Source organism: Nerophis ophidion, linkage group LG07 (assembly GCF_033978795.1).
Source record: "Nerophis ophidion isolate RoL-2023_Sa linkage group LG07, RoL_Noph_v1.0, whole genome shotgun sequence".
Classification (NCBI taxonomy): Eukaryota; Metazoa; Chordata; class Actinopteri; order Syngnathiformes; family Syngnathidae; genus Nerophis; species Nerophis ophidion.
Genome location: NC_084617.1, coordinates 42,844,912 through 42,871,188, shown reverse-complemented (window position 1 = coordinate 42,871,188; position 26,277 = coordinate 42,844,912). Strand labels below are relative to the sequence as shown.

Genomic DNA, 26,277 nt, shown 5'->3' with positions numbered 1-26,277 from the left:
CACCAGTGTGTCCATCTGCAGAACAGGTGAACGCACAGCTAAATAAGTTACACACTGGCAAAGCCGCGGGTCCTGACGGTGTGAGCCCCAGGGTGCTCAAAGCCTGCGCCCCACAGTTGTGCTGTGTGCTCTAGCACATCTTCAACATGAGCCTTAGGTTTCAGAAAGTCCCCACACTGTAGAAAACCTCATGCGTGGTCCCCATCCCCAAGTGCACGCGACTCAGCACGCCGAAGAACTACAGGCCGGTGGCTCTAACGACTGCAGGACTGTGTGTCTGACAGGCTAGTCAGCAACACCGGGGCCCCGCAGGGCACAGTCCTCTCCCCCTTCCTCTTCACCATCTACACCACCAATTTCCACTATCAGTCAGAGTCCTGCCACCTTCAGAAGTTTTCTGATGACTCTGCCATAGTGGGGTGTATTGAGGATGGTGATGATGAGGAATACAGGGAGGCCTTTGTGGAGGACTTTGTCACATGGTGTGGAAAGAACCACCGCCAGCTCAATGTGACAAAGACCAAAGAGCTGGTTGTGGACCTGGGAAGGAAGAGGAGTACTTCGGCGACCCCTGTTTCCCTCAAGGGGGTGGATTTGGACATAGTTGAGGATTGTAAATACCTCAGTGTACACATCGACAACAAGCTGAATGGGTCAAAACACGCTGAGGCACTATAAGAAGGGACAGAGGAGGCTAGGATCCGTCAACGTCTGTACAAAGATGTTGAGGATGTTCTACGAGTCGGTGGTGGCGGGCGCTTTCTTGTACACCGTGGCCTGCTGGGACAGCGGGCTGAGAGTGAGGGACGCAAACAGACTTGACAAGCTGGTAAAGAAGGCCAGTAACGTGGTGGGAGTGGAGCTATACTCTCTGGCGGTGGTGCTTGAGAGAAGAAGTCTAGCAAAACTCCTAGCCATTATGAAAAATACCTCCCACCCACTACACTCGGACCTTGCGGAGAGAATTAGCACGTTCAGTGGAAGGCTCAGATTCCCAAAATGCAACACGGAACGACACAGTAGGTCGTTCATACCAACAGCCATCAGACTGTATAATGCATATGTTCCTTTTGACTATACTTAAATGTAGAATATATGTAGAATACATTTATATTACTCATGTATTATATATATAATATATGATATAAATTATATTATTTATTATTATTATTGTCTATTGTGAGCGAACTGCGGTGCTGAATTTCCCCATGGCAGGGATCAATAAAGTACTTTCTATTCTATTCTATTCTATTCTATTGTTATGAAGGTGTCTGTTCCTACATCATATATATACTTGTAGTATGTATATATTACATATTGTTACAAAGGTGTCTGTTACTGCATTATATATGTATATGCAGTGTGTATATTGTAAATAGTACACATTGTTATGAAGGTGTCTGTTATTACATTATAAATAGACTTGCAGTGTGTATATAAAAAGTGTATGGAGAGTTCTGCAGTTGTCTTAGAAGGCTACAAGATGACTCCCATTAGTCATTTCTCTCAAGCATTTTTTATAATTTTTTAAATCTTAATACAAAAAAAGACGTGTGTTATTGTCTCTCGTGATGATTGTGAACAATAGGCAAAATTCCCCCCCAAAAAGTGCAGTTTCACTTTAATCGAACATTTTCACTGATACTAAAAAAGGGAAAACATTGGCTTTAAAACGGCAGACTTGATATGATGTTTAACACTTAAAAATAAGGACGTTAAACGTTCAGTCTATTTCACTTGTTATGACAGTGAGGTTTCTTGAGCAGTTAGGTTAGCCTCAGCATCAGGTTAATTAGGCTGCTTTTGAATAACCAAACACATCTCATACCACTGATTACTGTTTAAGATGTAATAAACTATAATAAATAATATTGTATGTCATTTACCTTTGTTGCACTGGTGAGGCATGCTTAGGAAACAAGCTTACTGCGTGCTTTGTGCCTGCATTCTGTGCTGGTTATACAAATTGTTGGTATTGCGATCAGACCCTTTGTGACTGTCCTTCAGCTTTTCCACATCTTTTTAAAGTTTTTTCAACTGTCCACAAACTAGTTTTGGCGTGTGCATGACATTTAGCTCTGCCAGCTTCTAGGCTGTTCTGACTCAAAAATTACTTTTGAGTCACGACTCAGAGTTTCACTGAGTGTATTCGTCTATTCACTTCTAATTGCTTCTCTTCCTCTCTTCTACTTACTGGCTGAGTTTGTTCCATCAATCAAAGTTCAAAGTTATCTTAAAAGTTCCACCTGATTCCTGGGTATTATTCCATGGAAATTTTAGGGAAGGTTGAATTTGTTTTTTTTACCCAGCTAATGTTAGCAACACTAAATAGTCCCGAGTGTGTGAATGTTGTCTATCTGTGTTGGCCCTGCCATGAGGTGGTGACTTCTCCAGGGTGTACCCTGCCTCCGCCTGACTGTAAAATTGTATTTATGATTTTTTTTCTGAATTTTCCCTACTTTTTAAAGAAACAAATGAATACAAATGACTGAGTTAATTGAAATAGCAAGTTTTTCTTTTGTTTCAACAAAAGCTAGTAGTTTGAAATCACCTTGCATACACTGTATCCTACTGTTATCAACATTCAAATTTGTACAATGTTGTTTTTTTTAGACCAGATATGAATTGCACTTTTTATGGAACATTTTTCCAAGAAATAAATTAAGAGCTTTTTCTGGGAGGAAATAATAATTTATTAAATAAACTACTTAAGTAAACATCAATCAATCAATCAATGATTTTTTTATAGCCCTAAATCACTAGTGTCTCAAAGGGCTGCACAAACCACAATGACATCCTCGGTAGAGCCCACATAAGGGCAAGGAAAACTCACACCCAGTGGGGCTCACATCACACCTAGTGGGACGTCGGTGACAATGATGACTATGAGAAACCTTGGAGAGGACCGCATATGTGGGCAACCCCCCTCCTCTAGGGGAACCGAAAGCAATGGATGTTGAGCGGGTCTAACATGATACTGTGAAACTTCAATCCATAGTGGATCCAACACAACCATGAGAGTCCAGTCCAAAGGGGATCCAACACAGCAGAGAGAGTCCGGTCCACAGTGGAGCCAGCAGGAAACCACCCCAAGCGGAGGCGGATCAGCAGCGCAGAGATGTCCCAGCCGATACACAGGCGAGCAGTCCATCCTGGGTCCCGGCTCTGGACGAGCGGTCCATCCAGGGTCCCGACTCAGGACAGCCAGCACCTCATTCGGCGCCACCGGACCGGACCCCCTCCAGTGGGACAGAGGAGAAAAATAAAAGAAACGGCAGATCAACTGGTCTAAAAAGTGTTGTTCTATCGCCCAGCCCTATCCTTTCATTATAATTAATTCCTCCTTCCCTTCGTTTCACTTCAGTTGTCACTCATCCACCTCTCTCATGAGAAGCAGTTGACCAGAGATGGTTTGTTCTATTTATGTCATCAGGACTCACACAAACGTTTATGTGGGACACGCTGGGTTCAATGTCCAATAGCGTGTAACAAGTTGTTAGTGTGTTGTGTGTGTTGCCACTATTGACAGAAGTCGGTTCCCACAGCCACTCGGTCACGAGCCCCAGTTCTGAGCATTAATGGTTGACTTTGTGAATGTGCCTGCCTTTTTTACTGCAGTGTCCTAATCTGTGTTTATGTTGTGGATTCATCTTGCTGCAACTCTGTCAGTTAGCGCGACATTGTCAATTGGTGCTGTGATCTAACTCGCTCCTTTGTTCCAGTCGTCAGTACTGTTCAAGAAACAAATACTTACATTTTCTCTAGGTTTATGCTGCTTGATTACTCATAACGCTTGTCTTGATTGTGTATATTGTATGTGTTCCCCAACAGAGCTCAGGAATGGAAGAGATGGTATGGGAGCAGTACACGGTATCTTTGCAGCGGGTGAGTTATTCCTGCAAACACAACCATTTTAAACATTGGCCTACATTTTCAGTAAAAGTGTTGCTATTTCCAGTTCTAAAGTCATACCCAAAAACTGTGACTTTTATAATTTGGTCTTGCCATTTAGATAAGGTTGACATAATATTTGAAGTACATCTCAAATACTGACCTTTAAAACAAGTCGATCCGTAAAATCAATGCTTTATTTCAGTAAATAGAACAAATATTTATAATTTAAAAAAAAAATTATATTGGTATCTATACTTTCCATTCATCCATCCATTACTGCTTATCCTTATTAGGGTCACTGGGAAGCTGGAGCCGATCCCATCTGACTTCAGGCGAGAGGCGAGTTACACCCGAGACCGGTTTCCAGCCAATCGCTGGATTGCTATTCAATATTTTGCACTGTAATACATTTTATTAAATCAGAAACTGATGACATAGTGCTGTATTTTACTTTTTTATCTCTTTTTTTCAACCAAAAATGCTATGCTCTGATTAGGGGGTACTTGAATTAAAAAAATGTTCACAGGGGGTACATCACTAAAAAAAGGTTGAAAACCACTGCTCTAGAACTTACATTGGCAAATGTCAGAAACAGGCAAACACTGATAGTAGTGAAATCATCACATTGTGTGTGTGTGTGTGTGTGTGTGTGTTGGTCGAGCAGCGCATGCAGAGGACAGTTCAACTTGTTGTTTTGACTTGTTAATAAAGAGATTCATCACCTCCTTGTTATGTTTGTTAGATACACAGTACTGTATGGCTCTTTATATTGTGTTGAAGTGTACAAACTTTAACTAAATTAGGGCCTCTTGTCGAGGCTGTAACCCATGTTTCATATTTACTGTATTTTCCGGACGATAAGGCACACTTAAATTCCTTTTTTTCTCTAAAAACTACACAGTATGCCTTATAACCCGGTGCACCTAATGTAAGGAATACGTTTGGTTGAGCTTACCCACCTCGAAGGAATTTTATTTGGTACATGGTGTAATGATGGTTGTGACCAGTAGATGGCAGTCAAACATAAGAGATAAGTGTAGGCTGCACCGTTTTATGTGATTCAACATGAGTATTTTGGTGTATGTATAAGGGTAAGAATTATTATCCGGCGTTTTGTTTTGCAATATTATGCAAAAGCAACTTTTCTTACCTTCTTGTATCTACTGATCTGTATTTGGGATCTGCATAAATCCTGAAAAATTGTGCGAGTCCGCCCTTGTAGTCCGTGGGGACACCGTAGTCTTTTTTCTTTTTCTCTATCTTGTTGTTATGTGGCATTCATTCTCCGCTGTTGCCATTTTTAATATATATCCATCCATTCATTTTCTAACGATTGTCCTGTCCGGGGTCGCGGGGGTGCTTGAGCCTATCCCAACTGCCTTATATAAAGTAATGTAAAGTTCTTACTTATATCTGTCTGTAAACTCGCCAGGAAAGCACTAAAATATACCGGCACAGTGAGTTTACATTATTCACCCAAAGAACTTGAGTTATTAGAGTTCCGTTCGGACGTTTTTTTCACGGGAAAAATTTCCGGTGTTGTTGTTTCCGAATGAGGAGATGCTGCTCCGTTAATGATTTAAGTAAAGTCTGAATGTCATTAAAATAGTAAGCCCCATTTTTTGACACTACTTCCACTCCCGTCCTTGCATGCTACACCGCTATAACAAAGATGGCGGGAGAAGATGCTGCCTAAGGTGAGCCACTCAAATAAGACCGCCCACAAAAGGGCGCATCCTGAAGTGACTGTCAGAAAGCGGCTTGAAGATGATCTGTAAAATATAATCTATGCAACATTTTGATCAAAGAACCACCATTACATGTTATGTAGACCACAAGGAAGTCTTTTACATTTAGAAAAATAATAATACTGTGACTCTTTTTATGCGCACTATAATCCGGTGCGCCTTTTATAGTATGAGAAAAAAAATCAAAAATAGACCATTCATCGGCAGGGCGCCTTATGGTCCAGAAAATACGGTACATTGTTTGCCTCACTATACAAACTTTTCGATTTTCGAAACTTGTTTAAGAACTAATTATTTTTGGAGGTTGTTAGTCCATCCTTTTGGGGTTACATTGAAATCACATTACGTCAGTTTCCTGTGTTTTCTTCCGGGTAAATTTCTGATAACATGTTGGCCTTTTTTTTTTTTTAATTTGGTCTCAGATTCTTGTTTATTGACTGTAAGCTTTTCAATGTCATATCACTCATTTGTCACTCACTTGATTGACTTGATTCAGGAAAACATAATGTTTCTTCTGCCAGAGAAAATATATTGTGTTATCTGTTTGCTTATTTATTCATTTTCAAATACAATTTGGTTAAACGATTTCAGTGTGTATAGAAGTACTTTTTAGCAGATTCATTAAAACAGTCCCAATATTGTTATCTGTGATTATTTTGTCACGTGATATACATTTTTTTTATATTGTTACAAACCTAACTTCATGACCTGCATTGTTCTAACCCAGCATTAGTGGTGACAGGAAATACTTTAAGCTGAAAAACTGCATTTTTATTACAAGTGAAATATTTTTGGTCACAGTGTTTTTATTAAAAAAAACCAGCTACACCAGCACGTAACATGTAACAATGTAATCCACTAGCTCCCCAACTCAATTCATATCTTTTCCAGATTTTAGAAAAAATACATTGGAGGCCAGCTCGGTAGCACTTGTGATTGTACATGTGTCAGCGATAAAAATATACTGTATGTCAGACTGGCTGTCCAGTATGTCAGTCAAGTAACAAACTTCACAGTAAGGCTTGATAATACAGCGACATCTGTTTTTTATGCCGTGTGGCCGACTCACACTAACTTCAAAGTAATGGTCACTACACCACGTGAAGACCAGTAGTACTATCCTTTTTATAGTTCAAGATCCTTTCACATGATCCACAATCTGTATCCTTCATAATGTGTGCCATGTTGTTCTCTACTGAGCGCTTTTATGATGTCTAATTTCACTTTCCTTTTCCCTTTCACTTACCTTTTCTTTTACGCGCCATCACCAAACAAGTCTGCCTCACCTTTTGAAAACTTAATGGATTGAAGTCTCGGAAGTTAAAAAATGACCTACTGTAATGTCTGAAGAACAAAATAAATTAAAAAATAAACTACTTTAAGACCTTAACAATGAAATAGGATGTAAGACCTACAAAAATAAGCGGTAGGAAATGGATGGATGGATGGACCTACAAAACAAAAGAAGTTAAACAATTAACTACTACAACACAAAGAACAAAGGCGATATATCGATAAAATGGATATATCGCGGGTTTGTCTCCGTGCGATATAGAAAATGACTATATCGTGATATTCGAGTATTCGTTCTCACGCAGTTGCTTTTAGCTGCTGGCATTACACTGCATGTGTTTCCCACTCTATCTTGTCTCTCCTTCTCACAGACAGCAAGCGCACCTTCTTACATACGTCACGTACGTATACGCCCTCGCGGAGCAGAGCGGTAGCAGCATGGGTAACATTAGCTGTGATGCTATTGGTAATATAAGAGAAAGAAGGTGCGAATCTGGTAACAAATGAAGGAAGAATTAATTCCCAAGAAAAACAGCAGGGGGTCCATCGTCGGGCGGTGGTTTGGCTTCAAGTGGGATTATGTCGAACAGACAACCGTAATTTGACAATTGTGGGGCAAAAGCGTTGCTACCAAAAATAGCATTACTGCTAATATGTAGCGTCATTTGAAAACTCACCTGCTAGAGAATGACGTGTTCTTACTCCGCATGTCAACATCTCCAATCGGTGCCACACGCCCACACCATCAAAATGCCAAGGCAAACATTTCCAGATCAACACCGTATGAAAAAAATAGTCAACAACTAAAGGAGATAATTTCCGCAGGGACCTACCACATAGCGAGGGACGAACACTATTTGATTTCCTATTATGCAGCTCATTTTTATTTGACAGTTATTGAAATATCTTGTGTGACATCATGCACAAAAGTCCACTTTATTTGTTTTAAACTATTGTAGTGGCGTTCTGTACAAAAAGTGCATTTTAATTTAGTGTTGTTTTGATATGTCATCTTAGTGACATCATGCACAAAAGTGCACTAATAGCTTGTTTTAAAATGTCTCTGAGAATCTTGCACTTTCTGTTTTGAAATTACATGAATGTTTGTGCCACTGCTTAATAACTGTTTAATAAATACAGTTTTGGTGAGTGGACTTAGTTGTGATTTCCCTCTCTGTATGAAAGTTTAAAATGAGCATACATTAACGCAGTATGAACAAGAATGTTTTAATGTAGAGACATAGAATCATCATACTGATGTGATTCTAAGTATCAAGGCTAAGGCAAAATATCGAGATATATATCGTTTTTCGTGTCATGGCCTAAAAATTATCGAGATATTAAAAAAAGGCCCTATCGCCCAGCCCTAGAACAAAGTAAGTTAAACAAAATGAATGACCTACCAAACAAAATAAGTAGAAAAATTAACTACTGTAAGACATAAAGAACAAAAGAAGTTAAAAAAATAACTACTATAAGACAAACAAAATAAGTTAAAACATTTAAGTACTGCAAAACAAAGAACAAAATAAGTTTAAAATATAAACCAATGGAAGACCTAAAATTAAAAATTAACTACTGTTAGACATACAGAATAAAATAAGTTGAACAATCACTACTGTTATAAAGAACAAAATGATTAAAAAAATGAACTAATGTATGACATAAAAAACAAAAGAAGTAAAACAATTAACCACTGTTGGAAAAATAACAAAATAAGTAAAACAAAACCTATCGTGAGACCTACAAAACAAAATAAGATTAAACAAAATAAACTACTGTAAAGAACAACCTACATGCTTACCCTACATGCTGTTAGGCATTTATTCATATATTTGATTTTGTTTCTTTTTTTATAGGACTCAAAGATGGGTTTTGGCATTGCGGTGTCAGGTGGGCGTGACAACCCAAATGTGGACAATGGTGAGACGTCAATCATTGTGTCAGATGTGCTAAAGGCTGGACCTGCAGATGGATTGCTCTTGTGAGTATTTTCCATACAGTACCTTTTATTTATGTGTGCAGGGCAAGTAACATAAGCAGTATTGTTTCGTCAGGGGCAACAAGGCTTTGAATCTGTTTTTATGTTCAATTGCATCAACCCATTAAGACATCCTCATAGTTGATGAAAGGAGTGAAAGGACTGTTGTTTTCTATGTCTTGTTCACCATTGCCATTTGTTGGTTGTTTGCAGTGAAAATGATCGTGTCATTCAAGTCAACTCAGTTGCCATGGACAATGTGCCTCATTCCTTTGCTGTGCAGTCACTCCGTAAATGTGGCAAAGTGGCTAAAATAGTGAGTATGAAACAACTTTTTGCCATGTAAAAATGGATGATTTTGTGGTGGAAAAGTGTATTACAACTGAGGACCGCACAGCTGTGAAACAAATGTTTTTTGGTGGCCCTCAAGGAGTTGCCTGTCCTATGGTTAAGAAACACTAGAGCCCTGTCAAATAGATGGTCTTTTACAAGCTTTTCTGTAGTTGGTCTTTTTGCAGTAGGTTTGGTAGACCCCTGCATTTACTTTTACCCCAATGAGAGTCAGCGTCCTCTGCTTGTGTTTTGCATTAACAAAGCTATATTTTTCTGATAGAAGTAATAGAGGTAACACAAATGTCCATTACAGAAGACACTGTTTCTCAAAATAAGAATAATAGTGAAGGGATACGTCTGTCCCTTCGGTCCTTAGCTTTTTGAAAATGTGGCCCCCAAAATAATTTAGTTGATTGGACCTGCTGTATATTGTACTTTTTACTGATTCAAATTTAAAATTCAATATACAGTTATAGTCATAACAATGACTATTGTTCCTTAAAGTACCAGTAGAGTGGAAACACAAATTGAATTTATATGCCTAATTATGTTTCATTGTATCTAATAAACCATATCCAATTGTATTTACAGTCCGCAAGGATACTGCGCTCCGAATACCTTCGTCTATGTCCGGAGGTTGACGTCACAATAGGAACGCTTCTGCACTCTGACCATAGCATCAGATCAGTCATATTGGAAATACGCAAAAATTACAAAATTACAGAGAGATGGGCTATCATTCACAATACCTGTATAAGACTGAACACTTATGGTATTCTTTTTGTATGCATTCTAAGTCGTAAAAAAATGAATACATTAAAAGTCTATCAATAGAGTCAATGGTGGCCCACTATTTTGCCCACAAAATCCTCTAAATAACTTCCCAAAATCCGCTGACAATACTTTATATACATCTCGTGACCTGAATATTAACTAAATATTAGTAATGTGGTTATTATAAGCGCTAACACAGAAAAACGTATTTTCTTAGTGGCGAAGTGATACAGCCAGTGAAGTAGCCCTCTGCTGCCTTTACTGTGAGTTGGCATTGTTTTCCTGCTGCTCCTGCATTATCGCGTCTCTGCTTGTCAAAGTTATTGTAGATTATAGGATAGCACACCATACCAACTTTATTTTTAAAGCCCTTTAAAAACAACCACAGTTTAAAAACAAAGGGCTTCACACCACAAACAAGTAAACACCAAAAGCAGTGAAATACAGACTAAAATATGTCATTTAAAACAGAGGTAAAATACATATTATACACACAAAAAGAGCCGATGAAAATGATCTTAAAAACTATTTGTTAGATAAAAAAAAGGCCTTTAAAAAGTTAAAAACAGTTTAAACAGTTCAAAGTATCATGCTCGGTTAAAAGCCAGTGAGTAAAAATGGGTTCTAAGAAGGGTCTTAAAAATAGCCAAAGTAAGGGTCGGTCTCACATGAAGAGGGGGATTGTTTCAGACTTTGGGATCTATCTACCACTATCTCACTTGATGACATGTCTGCCTTCCTCATTTTTTCTCAAAATGTATCGGGAATCACTGTGAGATTGATAACATTTTGATCATATCTATTTTTTCGCAAACTTTAGAAGTTTTTAGGTGTCATATATCAGCTATATATGATAATAGCTTCAAAATAAAGGCAACTTTTTTTTCCACGCTACTTCTACTTGAAGGAATGGCTCAAGTTCCAAAAGTTTTAACTGAGGTGCTTTGTCATCTTTCTCCTTTGTCAGACAGTGAAGAGACCTCGTAAGGTTGCGATTCACTCTCTAAAGCAGCCGCCTTCGCCAGACAGGGACAGCCAGGATTATGCTCCATCTACACACTATTACGATGCAGACCATGACAATGGTTGGTACCACGATGAAGGCCAAACCTCTGAAAGCATAGCTTACCTGGAGCCTGAACACAGAGGAGGCCGGGACTATAACCAGAGGGGAAGGAGCCGTGGCGGGAGCCGAGAGAGATCCTCACCCAGCCCTGACAGATACAGGAGGGAGGGAAGTCGAGGACTAACTCAGAACACCAGCACCGAACGTCAGCGATATGACAGCCGAGGACGAAGCCCTGGAAGCAGATACAGTATGGAGGACAAATATGAAAGAGGAGAAGGTGGTGGAGGAAAAAGAGGACAGTACAGGAGCAGGGATCAGCTACATGACAGTCCTCCATCCCCTACTTCAAGGGAGTTGGAGCCCCTAGAGAAACCTGTCAATGTCATGCTGGTGAAGAACAGACCCAATGAAGGTAAAATATTGGAGCAAAATTATTTGTAAATGCATGTCTCAATCTGTCCATCTGTAATCAGGTTCATGATTTGTGTACTAATATATGTGTCTATCTCAATGTGTGTCTGTGTTTTAAGTTGTTTGTCCGTATTTTAATCTGTCTGTGAGTAAAAAAAATCTGTCTGTCCGCATTTTGATGTGTGTGTAATAGAAGTGTGTCTGTCTGTATTCGGATTTGTGTGAAATAAGAAACTTCGATTGGCTGTCTTCTAATCCTATTTGTGTATGCCTGTAATCCAATCTGTGTGCATACTAAAAGTTTTGTGTGCGTACAAAAATGTGTGTGTGTGTAATCAGATATGTATGAAGCAGGAAACCTGACAGTATTTTTACACATGACTTTTGCGACACTTCTGCCATGTAAACGTTGTCCTTCCGTGCAGCGATCTGAACTTGTAAAAAGAGTTGTCCGTCTGTAATTTCACCTTTCCTTTTGGCGTCTTGCACCCACTCACACTCGTGTTGGTATTAAAGCCAAGAACCATGGACTTTCCATCACTTTATGTAATTGCAGTGGAATCTCGATTTACAAACCCCTTCTTTTTGAGAACTTTTCGATTTACAAACTTTTACATCGGGCCAAATATGCGTCTGTGTGCGAACCATGTGTCTGTGGATGAACACTTTATTCATGTACCTGCAGGCAAGAAAGCAGGGAGAAACATTGTTGGGGAGGCGGAGCCTTCCAAATAACTTGTGAAAGTGGAAGTCACATCTTAACAGTTCAGCATGTGTGCCTCTTCTTAATTTTTTCACTTTTTCACAGGTTTTGGCCATTTTGCTAACTCAATACGAGTCCCAAAAACTTAGCATTGAAAGGAGTGAATTCCTTTGGAGTAAAAAAAAATATATATATATATATATATATATATATTTGCGGGGAGTACACACACCTGGCACTCACAAGCATGACCACAGCACAGTAAGTAATCACATCAAGTTGTAATTGCGATGAAGCCGATCTTCTCTGTGAAAAGATTCCAGATCAGAATATCATAGCGGAGAGGAAGACAGTATCCCACTAGCTTGTTGTCGTTTTTACTTTTTATTACATAGAACGTTGATCCATCACCCCATTGTTACATTGTTTGATATACAGTACTTTATATTGTGTTCAAAGTGTACAAACATTCACTAAAATATGGACTCTTGTCAAGGTTGGAAGTTGTTAGTCATATTTACATTGTTTTTAAATAGAAACTCGGCTTCACTATACAAACTTTTCTAATTGCGAGCCATGTTCAAGAAACAATTAAGTTTGTAAATCGACATGGCTTCTAAATGGAAACTCTGCTTCACCATAAAACGTCTCTAATACGAACCATGTTCAAGAACCATTTAAGTTCGTAAATCGACATGGTTTCTAAATGGAAACTCTGCTTCACTATACAAATGTCTCTAAATACGAACCATGTTCAAGAACCAATTAAGTTCGTAAATAGACATTGTTTCTAAATAGAAACGCTTCTTCACTTTACAGACTTTTATAATTACAAACCATGATCAAGAACCAATTAATTAAGTTCGTAAATCGAGGTTCTACTGTAAAAGTTAATGTTTCAGAAGTCAGAAGTATTTTGTAGTCAAATCAGTTATCAATGATGTTATGACATAAAGTGGCCAAAATGATTGCGTTCCCTCTGTTGGGTGGCAGGGTCCTCCCTAAGAGAGAGAAGCGCTGTCATTGGGAAAGAGTGCCCCTCTGCATTAAGAGGTGCCAAATCAGGCGGTTCTGGCATCTGGCTGGGGGGTGTTTAGGGCAGGTCCGACCGGAAGGAGGCCATGGGGAATACAGTGGGTCTTACAACCACCCTATCTCTAAGGCACCTCCTGTGAACATTTATTTTAATTCAACTACCCCCTAATCAGAGCAAAGCATTTTTGGTTGAAAAAAAGAGATAAAGAAGTCAAATACAGCACTATGTCATCAGTTTCTGATATATTAAATTGTATAACAGTGCAAACTATTGCTCATTTGTAGTGGTCTTTCCTGAACTATTTGGAAAAAAAGATATAAAAATAACTAAAAAGTTGTTGAAAAATAAACAAGTGATTCAATTATAAATAAAGATTTCTACACATAGAAGTAATCATCAACTTAAAGTGCCCTCTTTAGGGATTGTAATAGAGATCGATCTGGATTCATCAACTTAATTCTAAACATTTCTTCACAAAAAAATTCTTCAATATTTATGGAACATGTCCACAAAAAATCTAGCTGTCAACACTGAATATTGCATTGTTGCATTTCTTTTCACAGTTTATGAACTTACATTCATATTTTGTTGAAGTATTATTCAATAAATATATTGATAAAGGATTTTTTAATTATTGCTATTTTTAGAATATTTTAAAGAAATCTCACGTACCCTTTGGCATACCTTCAAGTACCCCCAGGGGTACGCGTACCCCCATTTAAGAACCACTGCTCTAAGGAGGTGTGCAGACTAATTGGGAAAAGGTGGGTGCCATGATTGGGTATAAAAACAGCTTTCCAAGAAAGGATGGGGCGAGGTACACCCTTTTGTTCACAACTGCGTGAGCAAATAGTCAAACAGTTTAAGAACAACATTTCTCAAAGTGCAATTGCGAGAAATTTATGGATTTCAACATCTACGGTCTATAATATCATCAAGCGGCATGGTCGGAAACCAACATTGAATGACCGTGACCTTCGATCCCTCAGACGGCACTGTATCAAAAACGGACATCAATCTCTAAAGGATATCACTACATGGACTCAGGAACACTTCAGAAAACCACTGTCACTCAATACAGTTTGTCGCTACATCTGTAAGTGCAAGTTAAAGCTCTACTATGCAAAGCGAAAACCATTTATCAACAACATCCAGAAATGCCGCCAGCTTCTCTGGGCCCGAGATCATCTAAGATGGACTGATGCAAAGTGGAAAAGTGTTCTGTGGTCTGACAAGTCCACATTTCAAATTGTTTTTGGGAATATTCGACATCGTGTCATCCGGACCAAAGGGGAAGCGAACTATCCAGACTGTTATCGACGCAAAGTTCAAAAGCCAGCATCTGTGATGGTATGGGGGTGCATTAGTGCCCAAGGCATGTGTAACTTACACATCTGTGAAGGCACCATTAGTGCTGAAAGGTACATACAGGTTTTGGAGCAACATATGCTGCCATCTAAGTGCCGTCTTTTTCATGGACGCCCCTGCTTATTTCAGCAAGACAATGCCAAACCACATTCAGCACGTGTTACAACAGCGTGACTTCGTAAAAAATGAGTGCGGGTACTTTCCTGGCCCGCCTGCAGTCCAGACCTGTCTCCCATCGAAAATGTGTGGCTTATTATGAAGCGTAAAAAGACCCCGGACTGTTGAACAACTGAAGCTCTACATAAAACAAGAATGGGAAATAATTACACTTTCAAATCTTCAACAATTAGTTTCCTCAGTTCCCAAACATTTATTGAGTGTTGTTAAAAGAAAAGGTGATGTAATACAGTGCCCTTTCAAAACTACTTTGGCACATGTTGCAGCCATGAAATTCTAAGTTAAATATATTTTGAAAAAAAAAATTAAAGTTTATGAGTTTAAACATCAAATATGTTGTCTTTGTAGTGCATTCAATTGAATATGGGTTGAAAAGGATTTGCAAATCATTGTATTCCATTTATATTTACATCTAACTCATATGGAAAAGGGGTTTGTATATTTGTACACAAGGCAACTCAAAGTGCTTATGTCTTCTGCTTAGAAAGTTTGTGTTATAGTGTTAAGTTGTTTGTACAAGTACTTTTTGAGGACATTTTGTATACATTTTGGACTGGACTCTCACTATTATGTTAGATCAACTTTGGACTGGACTTTCATAATATTATGTTAGACCCACTCGACGTCCATTGCATCCAGTCTCCCCCTGGGGGTCCTGCGGTCCTCTCCAAGGTTTCTCATAGTCGTTCACATTGACATCCCACTCGTTTGTGAGTTTTTCCTTGCCCTTATGTGGGCTCTGAACCGAGGATGTTGTTGTGGCTTTTTTTAGGGACGGCGTGGCGCAGTGGGAGAGTGGCTGTGCGCAACCCGTGGGTCTCTGGTTCAATCCCCACCTAGTACCAACCTCGTCACGTCCGTTGTGTCCTGAGCAAGACACTTCACCCTTGCTCCTGATGGGTGCTGGTTAGCGCCTTGCATGGCAGCTCCCTCCATCAGTGTGTGGATGTGTGTGTGAATGGGTAAATGTGGAAGTAGTGTCAAAGCGCTTTTGAGTACCTTGAAGGTGGAAAAGCGCTATACAAGTACAACCCATTTTGCAGCCCTTTGAGACACTTGTGATTTAGGGCTATATAAATAAACATTGATTGATTGATTGATTTATTCAACAATACCATGATGATAATAACTGATAATTTTGATAAGAATAACTGATATCAAATGTTCATATTGTTACATCCCTAGTATGTTGTGATGACTTACATTTTTTAAATGTATTTCTCTTCAGTCTTCTGATTAAAATATATATTTTTACAATATATATTGCTTATCAGCAACTTGATATGTTTAAAATGTATGTTTACACTCAAGCTGTTCACTTGATTGATTTTGCAAGTGACAGATACTTGAAGTACTCATGTGCTCATGTTGATCTTTTTGATCAGTTTTTAGCTTGATGTTTTTCCACTCATGTATTTTAATTTGTGTTTTCGCAGAGTATGGTTTACGTCTTGGCAGTCAGATCTTCATCAAACAGATGAGTAGCACAGGTCTTGCTGCTAAGGATGGCAACCTGCAAGAGGGAGACATCATACTTAAGGTGCACAGAGCAGTTACACAATTTAATTTGAATTCATTTACAGCTGGGAAATTAACGGTTTGATTCCTAGTTCATCCCCTTACTAAGACATGAACACCTCAAAATAATTATGGTAGGTGTGCTGTAACAGAGAGACAAAAAAGTGAATTGGTATTTATTACCCCACCAACAAGTTAAGCTAAGGACTAAACCTCCTAAATCATCAAAGGATGAAATACTTAACTTTTTCACATAATATATAATTTCCCAGTAAAAATAGTCAAGAGTTAATGGTTTTAAATTGCTAGATAATGTGTGTTGTTGCAGATCAATGGAACAGTGACGGAAAATCTTTCTCTGCACGATGCTGGGAAACTGATAGAGAAGTCTAAAGGAAAGCTGCAACTCGTGGTTCAAAGAGACCGCCGCCATATTCTTGTCCGCATTCCCCCTCTTGCAGATTCTGACTCTGATAATGATGGTGAGTAAACCGAAATATATTACTTCCTGTCCTAATATATTTACCAGTGAGCCTCTGTCAGCAGGACCATGCCAATACATCATGTTGGGTTTTGTAAAACCTTGTGGGGTAGAAGTTGACCCAAAAAGGAGATTTTACATTTTGTATTTGATTTCATTTTTATGCTATGATATGCTGTAGTAATGTTGGTTGCTTATGTTTGATGGGTGTACTAAGTTTAGTGTAGTACTGTACATTATGATTTGGATCTGCTCCAAAACATCATGGATTGTTCCTAAAGACATGTGATGAACATGCAATAGCAACATTCAAATATAATTCAATTTACAAAATGCACAAATCATTATAGTGCTTTTTCTACAATTTTATGTCTACTTTACATTTATAACTGTTTCTGAGTAACGCTGCCGACAGATGGACACAATGAAAAAAATAAAATGCAATATAACAGTGTTTCTTTAAGGGGAACTGCACTCTTTTTGGAATTTTGCCAAATGTTTTTGTTCACAATCCTTATAAGAGTCAAGAAGACAATGTTTTTTTTTCGCATTCTAATTTATAATAATCGTCTTGTTTTAAGTAGATGGCAGTGCAGCTAATGGGAGAAATCTCTTCACTTTGTAAATGCATCCGCCAACAATGCTTCATTTACGTTTCTTAACCTGTATAATAACCAAGACATAGTAACTTTGTTATTGTAATAGCGAACACAGAGGAACTATTTTTCCACTGTAGTAAGACATCTGCATGCTACTGTATTAGCCGAGAGCTAGCTATGGCAAGAGGTGAGCCGTTAAGCTGGCCCAACTGGCCGGGGCCGTTCTTTCTGTTTGTTTTGGGTAAGCACTCCATTTAAGTCGACATCATTGCTCCAAGTTCCACATTTACACCGTGACCAAGTCACGCGGACCTGACTCTCTCGCTTATTTCTGCTCCGTTTCACTTTCTCTTTGTGCTCGCTTCTATAAGCAGTAGTTCATCCTCTGTATATTCAGCTTCAAAAAGATAAGGTTGGTAATCCTCATTTGTCCAAAAATAGGCATCTATTACCAAATCTGGCATGTTTAGAACACACACTCTTTTTTTCCAGAATCAAAAGTACTTATTTGTTGCCGGAAGTCTGAAGTGCCCTGCTATGGAAACAAAATAAATGCGCTGGGAAAATAAGTTCCGGCATTGCTTAAAATTACCAAAATATGGTAAATATTATTTATATTACACATTGTTATGAAGGTGTCTGTTACTACATTATATATAAACTTGAATTGTGTATATTGTACATATTACATGTTGTTATGAAGGTGTTTGTTACTATATTATATATATACTTGGAGTGTGTATATAAAACATATTACATATTGTTATTAAGGTGTCTGTTACTACATTATATATATATATATATATATACACTTGCAGTGTGTGTATTAAACATATAACATATTGTCATGAAGGTGTTTGTTACTACATTATATATCTACTTGCAGTTTGTATATTAAACATATAACATATTGTTATGAAGGTGTCTGTTACTACATTATATATATACACTTGCAGTGTGTGTATTAAACATATAACATATTGTTATGAGGGTGTCAGTTACTACATTATATATATACTTGCAGTTTGTATGTAAAACATATTACCGTATTTTCCGCACTATAAGGTGCACCGGATTATAAGGCGCACCTTCAATGAATGGCCTATTTTAAAACTTTGTTCATATATAAGGCCCACCGCATTATAAGTCGCATAGAATAGATGCTACAGTAGAGGCTGGGGTTACGTTATGCATCCTTTAGATGGAGCTGCGCTAAAGGGAATGTCAACAAAACAGTCAGATAGGTCAGTCAAACTTTATTGATAGATTACAAACCAGCGTTCTGACTACTCCGTTCACTCCCAAAATGAATAAACAACTGTTTTATTATTTACCCCGATTCAATAAATACGTAAAAAACAGTCTGATACTGTTACGGTAAATTAAACGTTAGTGCAATCACAATATAGTAACATTCGAAATAGTGCAAAGCAATAATATATCAATAACTCAACGTTGCTCAAACGATAATGTCACACAACACAACATACAAAAAAACCATGTAGAGCTCACTTTAAGTTATTCCTCATCCACGAATCCCTCAAATTTTTCTTCTTCAGTGTCCGAATTAAACAGTTGGGCGAATACGACATCCAACTTGCCCGTCTCGTCGAAGTCGTCATTAAACGAGTCAGTGTCGCTGCTGTTAATGTTAAATTATCTCGCTGCTGCTCTATTCCCGTGTTCTACTGTGTGACTGATCGCCTTGAGTTTAAACTCTGCGTCGTAAGCGAGTCTCTTAACAGGAGCCATTTTGGGGTCTTTACATAAACACCCAGAAACGGCACACCTCCCGCAGTCATATATCCCGGGATGCACCGCGCGCTTCTTCTTCTAAGGGGGAAAATTAAGTCGGTGGCTGCTTACCGTAGTTGCGAGACCTGTTTTAGCTCAGTATTGGTCTATATATGCAAGTCGCACCGGATTATAAGGCGCACTATCAGCTTTTGAGAAAATTTGAGGTTTTTAGGTGCGCCTTATAGTGCGGAAAATACGGTACATATTGTTATGAAGGTGTCTGTTACCACATTATATATACCCAGTGGGCACAGAGACGTTTAATTAACGTTGAAACAACGTTACTTTCCCGTGTTGAAACAACGTTCGATTAGGGTTGAAAATGAAAGTTGGATCAACGTTTAAATACAGACGTTGAATCAACGTCAATGTTTCAACGTTGATTCAACTTTCAGTTTCTACCTAACAGAGACGTTTAATCAACGTTGAAACAACGTTACTTTCCCGTTTGAAATAACGTTGGATTTGGGTTGAAAATGAAAGTTGGATCAACGTTTAAATACCGACGTTGAATCAACGTCAATGTTTCAACGTTGATTCAACTTTCAGTTTCTACCTAAGATCAACCAACCAATTATCAACGTAATATCAACCAATATATAAATATATAAAGACAACAAAACATAGTGCATATATAGCTCCAGGCTGAATCCTGTTAATGCACAATTAAAATTAAGTACAAAGAAAATGGAGAATGTCAATCGATATAATTATTTATTTAGCCTGTGATGCCCATCCTATTCCTCCCTTCCGTCCAGGGGGATATTTCAGTTTATTTTTTATGGCATCATGGACCATCGTTTCGGTCCCCTTCTGGGTATCCAAGACACTAGCTGTAAATAGGCAAAAAGAATACAAATTAATTAAGGGTGCATGTGATTTACCCCAATCAAGTTAATGTAATTATTAAACACACACACAAACTCACCTGTGACTAAATCCAACAGCTTCGTCTCGGCAAAGCTATTTTTTTCCCCCTTTCCCCTTCATGTTCAGATTGGACATTAATTCATTTGTCATGAGCCTGAAATTGAACACGCAAGTCAAACATGCAGGCCAAAAAGTACGGAATTTTGCATTATTATAATTCCCGATCTAGCACTCATAGATGAGAATTTGGGTCTTACATCGCCTATTTTTAATATATATAAAGAGAAAGAGGAAAATACCTGTCTGCAAATATACAAGAGAATGTGTTTAGCGTACACTGGGGGAAGGGGCTGGCAAACACATACATACATTCAAGTATAGGGCCTGTTTTATTTACACCTGTTTTATCTACACGATTTCATAACCTGAAATTTCTACCTAAATACAATAATATTTCTGATGTAAAAACAGCTACACAATTATAATGTTATAATTACTTACCAGCAAATCTTTCTTGCTTGGTTGAGTTTTTATCAACTCGTCAAGGTCGAGTAGTTCCTCCACTGTCTCCAATTTCTGCACATGGAAGGACAGTTTTATAAAAAAAATATCCTTTTTGGTATCATAGCAAGTGTACTGTGTCGTTCCATATGCATAAACTGAAATCATTGGTACATTGCCTTGCATTAACGTTCTGCTTCAATTACCGGTAGTGGTACATGTACATAGACTTAGGGGCGGACCAGATGAAACGTGGGGGAGGGTATATTTTTTTTTTGGAAAAAAAGAGATTGTTTAGCAAAAACTGAAAAATAAATAGTTTGTTCTCCTGACGTATATATATATAGAAAAAAAAAAAAATTGCTCCGGTAAGCTCTGCAAAAAAAAAAAGTTTGTTGCCTTCTTGTGCCAAGAGAAACAACTTTGTACCCCCCAAAAATGTCTGCGCTCCGTGCAGTCTTTTAGTGTCAATCATAAAACATCTTTCAACAAAATCTGTCTGGATATTTTATTGTCATATATTTTAGTATACATGTTGGCCAACAGGTCAACAGTGAAACCATTTGGAAGTTTCAATACTTGACAAAAGCTCTTGTAATAGCAGTACTGGCCTTATCAGTAAAATAAAAAAATAAGTAAAGATCATAGCATTTAATATTACATGGATCCTTTTATGGGCGACCCGTGGACTTTCCTTTTGAGACAAAGCCTTGCTAACAAGTCAAACTAATTAAAAAGTACCTGTACTTAAAATAAACTGGCAACATTTTAAATAAACATTAAAATGAGCCAGAAAAACCTAACTGCCATCCAGACGAGTGTTTTGAGGATCAAAATCAAGAGGAAGTAAATTAATACAGTGACTGCCGCGGCTGTAAAAGACAATGGGTACAGAACCAAAAAAATTGTTTGTTTTGTGTTAGCCTGGAAAAACAATTGTTTGCTTTTGGGCAGGTGGGGAAAAAAATTGTTGTCTGCTTGGGGAGAAAAAAAAAGTTTGCTCAGGTCCAGTTTATACAGTCAAAATAAACGTTTTCCTGCAACCCTCTTGTGAAAGGCCCAAAATTATATCGATATAATTAACCAGTATTATCTCAAGTTACAAACCTGAATCTTTATGGACGTTGATGGTTTTCTTTGCAGTGAAATAGTTCGATTTCCAATTCAAATCTTCGCTCATAGTCTTGCTTGCTGGACTGGAAAGGAAGTACATCAGCACAAGCTTGGCTTTTAGTTCACGCTGCCATCAAGCAGGGGTTTCGTTGAAAACTGTCGCAAATGGCCGATGCGCGCAGAATGTTTGCCAAGTTGAATTGTACACGTTGAAAAGACGATGTCCCCCAATGATGAAAACAAACCAGATTTGCAACATATGGTGTGGTGGGGTCATTTGGTTGTGATTTGGTCGGGATATGGTTGAGTGACGTCGCGACGTAATTTCAACCTCACCTCGACGTTGAACTAAGGACGGGTGCCCACTGGGTATATATATATATATGTATATATATATATATATATATATATATATATATATATATATATATATATATATATATATATATATATATATATATATATATATATATATATATATATATATATATACTCTTGCAGTCTGCATACAAAATGTATACAAAAGGGTTTTGAATGTTTTTTAGAGGGCTTTAACTGCTTCAATAGTGACTCTCATTAGTTGCATCTTGCAAACATGTTTTATTATCTTTAGAACCTTGGCTCTCATGATAATTGTGAACGATAGGCAAAATTTGCAAAAACAAAGTGCAGTTCCCCTTTAAGCTTATCTATTTTTGGTCTGCAAGCGCCTCCTAGAGGGCTGCCAAAAAATATCTGTTTTTCAGCTATGATCCGTATGGGCCGCAGCAGTACTCAGTTGTGATACACTTTTCCATCACTTGTGGCAGAAATGACAATATCAAACAAACAGAAGTAGTCTCTAGGTAAAATTATAGAGAAATTTCTTATGCGCAAAAAATGGTGTTGAAATTGTATTTTAATTTAGTTTTATTAACAGTTTAGTTAAGAAACATATTAATTATTCATTCTTTTTATCACTAAATCATTTTACATACATTAAATTTTAAGTTTTTTATGAGTTCCTTCTTATGCAATATTTTGATCAGTACTTATTTTTATTACCAGCCGGACCTAAGCCTAAGGTTTTTTTGTTAAATAAATAACCATTTTTGTGATTAACACATGGTTTTAATATAATTTGACAAGGTTATAAATTGTAAGAATGTAAGATATAATTATTGAATATGATTGAAATCAAGAGTGAAATGACTAATTCATTTTTCTTAAACTTTACCGGCTGTTCGTCATATTGTCAATAAAAAAATGTGAATGAAATAGAAAATATATTTAACAATATATTTACTGGGTGGAAACAATATTTCTAAATGGTACATACAGTGGGGCAAAAAAGTATTTAGTCAGCCCCCGATTGTGCAAGTTCTCCCACTTAAAATGATGACAGAGGTCTGTAATTTTCATCATAGGTACACTTCAACTGTGAGAGACAGAATGTGCAAAAAAAATTCAGGACTTCACATTGTAAAAAATTTAAAGAATTTATTTGTAAATTATGGTGGAAAATAAGTATCTAGTATCGAGTTGAGTTTATACCAAAAAGTTCTATTTTGGTTTCATCTGACCACGTGACATTCTCCCAATCCTCTGCTGTATCATCCATGTATCCATTTTGGTATGAACTCAACTCGTCGTGTTTGGAGGAAGAAGAATACTGAGTTGCATCCCAAGAACACCAAACCTACTGTGAAGCATGGGAGTGGAAACATCATGCTTTGGGGCTGTTTTTCTGCTAAGGGGACAGGACGATTGATCCGTGTTAAGGAAAGAATGAATGGGGCCATGTGTCGTGAGATTTTGAGCCAAAACCTCCTTCCATCAGTGAGAGCTTTGAATGGTTGACCAAATACTTATTTTCCACCATAATTTACAAATAAATTATTTAAAATTCCTACAATGTGAATTCCTGGATTTTTTTTACCTTCTGTCCCTCACAGTTGAAGTGTACCTATGATGAAAATTACAGATCTCTGTCATCATTTTAAGTGGGAGAACTTGCACAACCGGTGGCTGACTAAATACTTTTTGCCCCACTGTATAAAAGACCGGCCTTTAACATGTTTTAGGAACATTTTCCAGGAAGCTGACTTGTTGACAAACTGATTATATTCATGGAATTTGGTCAACAACCCAAGATGTTCTCTGTGTTTGCTCAAAGGTGCAATTTTGTGTCTGTATTTTGTCTTCCAGGTAATATGTCCTACTTTTAGATGGACCTCCCCAACAATCTGTTGCCTTTTTCTAAGATGTAAAATGGCCGTGACACAACCAGACTAAGTTGAACAGATTTTACACCAGTTGTACTTCTTTAAACTGATCTAACTCCTTTCTTAATACATGAAGCATTTTCCTAAATAAATAAACATGTTTCAGCCACTATTGAACTTTTGATTTGTGTTGTTTGTTAATGCTTCAGGCATCTGCTGATGTTGTTATTTTCAATTGTTTCTTCAAGGAAAACTGCACTTTTTGGGGAATTTTGCCCATCATCCACAATCCTTATGTGAGACCATCCCTCTCATGTCTTTCCCTTTTCTGGGCCTTCTATATAGGGAAAAATTGTTAGCTTAAGGCGTCTAACAATGCAGGAAGTCACCTATTCCGCCTATAAAGCAGTCTAAAAATAATCCGAAAACCTCCAACAAGATTTTATATACATGCTGTAACCATTTAGCAACAGGTCATGTCATGTAACATTAACAGTATTTTGCTAATTTGGCAATGTCCTCTGGTCTAAGCTGCAAGCCAGTATCCATTCTGGATTTTTAGCGTAGCAGGTGGATTTTCAAAGTTGACCAACTTCTCTGCTTATTGCCACAATCTTATATTATACACATATGAGGCAAGATTTAAAACCTAGTAGTTTTTGTACTATTAATTTGTATTATTGTTTTGTATATTACATTTTATTTATGTATTTATCTTTTTTACTCACTTTGTAGGAGAGCGTGTGTGTGTTTAGTTATTATTTTATTGAATTATATATATGTATGTTATGTATGTATGCATGATATGTAAGTATGTATTTATGGTATGTAATGTATGTGTATATGAATGTATTTATGTGTGAAACGTAGCATTAACTTTTCCAGACTTAAATGCAATTCAGCAGCAGGTCCAGTAGCTAGCTTACCTCTTCCTAGTAGCCAAGAGGTACTGTGTTAGAAAAGTAGTTCCTCTGTGTTAGTTCCTACATAACAATGTCGCTGTGGCTTGGTTAATATGCAGGTCGCGGTATGCAAATTATGTGTTGTTGGCCATTTTTAAAGGGCTATAGGCAAAATTATAGAATACCCATTACCTGTAATGTTAACCGCCTGATGCTCGCCGTTTTTTGCCATTTCAAACGCACATAAAAAGTAAAGACATATGTTCTTGTGGATTGGTAAAATCTCCCAAAGAAGAGGCAGTTTTCCTTTAAGTTTGAATAAGAGTGATGATTTATTTTTGTGAATACAGAATTTTGCATGACAAAGCGTGGTTACACACCGTGAGTAATATGCTTTTTATGTGTGTATTAACCTCGTCATGTTTTTTTCTAACCGAGTAACAAATGTTTATGTGGCAAGGTGGTTTATCTGAGCCCTCCAATATTTTTTGTCACTAAACACATGTTTACTGTACTTCATGAATGCTGCTCCTGGTGCACATTTGTTGTCTCGGTAAATAATTCATGTACGTCATACCTGGACAGAAATATGTCTTCTAAACTAACTTTTTGTGCTCTGATCAGGGTTTATACAATTTGCTCATTAATATAATAGCACCAAAAATAAGAGAATAGTTTACAATGGCTGAAATACTTCCCTTTTTTAGGTAAAACTGTAAACCATAACGTGGCGTTATGGTTTGTGTAAGTCGTCCATGCGCCTGTCCTTTCCCAGAAAGCTATTTTACTTTTTTCGTAAAAGTCCTCTTTATTTTAGTTTTAAAATTCCATTTGATATCGTTTTCTACCTCCTGTCTGGAGATGTGACGTTTGCAAACGAATCAAAGTCTTTAGAACAGCTCTCTTAAGTGAATGTTGAGAACCGATTCACAGTGGTGAGCCGTCCGTTTGGGAGCTGTTTTTTATGCACAGGCAGATACAGTTCTTAATACTCTAAACCAAAAAAGATGTGTTTCTCAACTTGTGTCCATATGGGCCACAGCGATCCTTAGCTGTAATGCACTTGCAGTAGTAATGCAGTAATGACAATCTCAAACAAACGGAAGTCTGGAGCTAAAGTCCTAGAGAAGTTTCTCAAGGGCAAAATTTATGACTAAAGTAGTGATGCTGTATTTCCATTTGCACCTTAATTTTTACTACTAAATTAGTAATAATTCTGTGATTGCATGTACATTTATTTTTCAGAGTTTTTTTGAGTCCTTTTTTTAATAGTAAATGTGATTATTATATTCACTTTTGTAAGTGATAAGAATCTTAGTGATTACACATGCGCTATATAATTTCACAAGGTCTATTCTGTTAAATTGAATGTTAGATATAATTAGAGAATACAATTAGAAATCAAGAGTAAAAATATTAAATCAGTGTTAATATCTAAGTGGGCCCTTCTGTAGTGGAAAAGTTGGGCCCCTGAGTTCAAAAAGGTGAAGAACCCCTGCTGTAAA

General features: G+C 37.5%; 1 protein-coding gene and 1 long non-coding RNA gene across 8 annotated transcripts in view; one reads left to right on the top strand and one right to left on the bottom strand.

Annotated features, from left to right (window-relative positions):
• The window catches only part of LOC133556360 (tight junction protein ZO-2-like), a 148,057-nt gene that overhangs the window by 56,395 nt on the left and 65,385 nt on the right, over nt 1–26,277 (top strand). For 4 of the 7 annotated variants that reach the window (XM_061906199.1, XM_061906201.1, XM_061906202.1 and 1 more), the window contains exons 3-8: nt 3,832–3,885; nt 8,795–8,919; nt 9,130–9,232; nt 10,991–11,504; nt 16,224–16,327; nt 16,634–16,787. In XM_061906199.1, the coding sequence (XP_061762183.1) occupies nt 3,832–3,885; nt 8,795–8,919; nt 9,130–9,232; nt 10,991–11,504; nt 16,224–16,327; nt 16,634–16,787 (1,054 nt within the window). Of the gene's footprint in view, nt 1–3,831; nt 3,886–4,187; nt 4,234–8,794; nt 8,920–9,129; nt 9,233–10,990; nt 11,505–16,223; nt 16,328–16,633; nt 16,788–26,277 lie in introns of all 7 variants that reach the window. The other 3 variants (XM_061906204.1, XM_061906205.1, XM_061906203.1) reach the window with 2 other exon arrangements.
• On the bottom strand, nt 19,883–21,948 carry LOC133556364 (uncharacterized). The gene is made up of 4 exons (XR_009807502.1): nt 21,661–21,948; nt 20,554–20,628; nt 20,111–20,206; nt 19,883–20,015 (listed from the first exon to the last, which is right to left on the bottom strand). It is a non-coding gene; the product is annotated as an uncharacterized LOC133556364 (long non-coding RNA).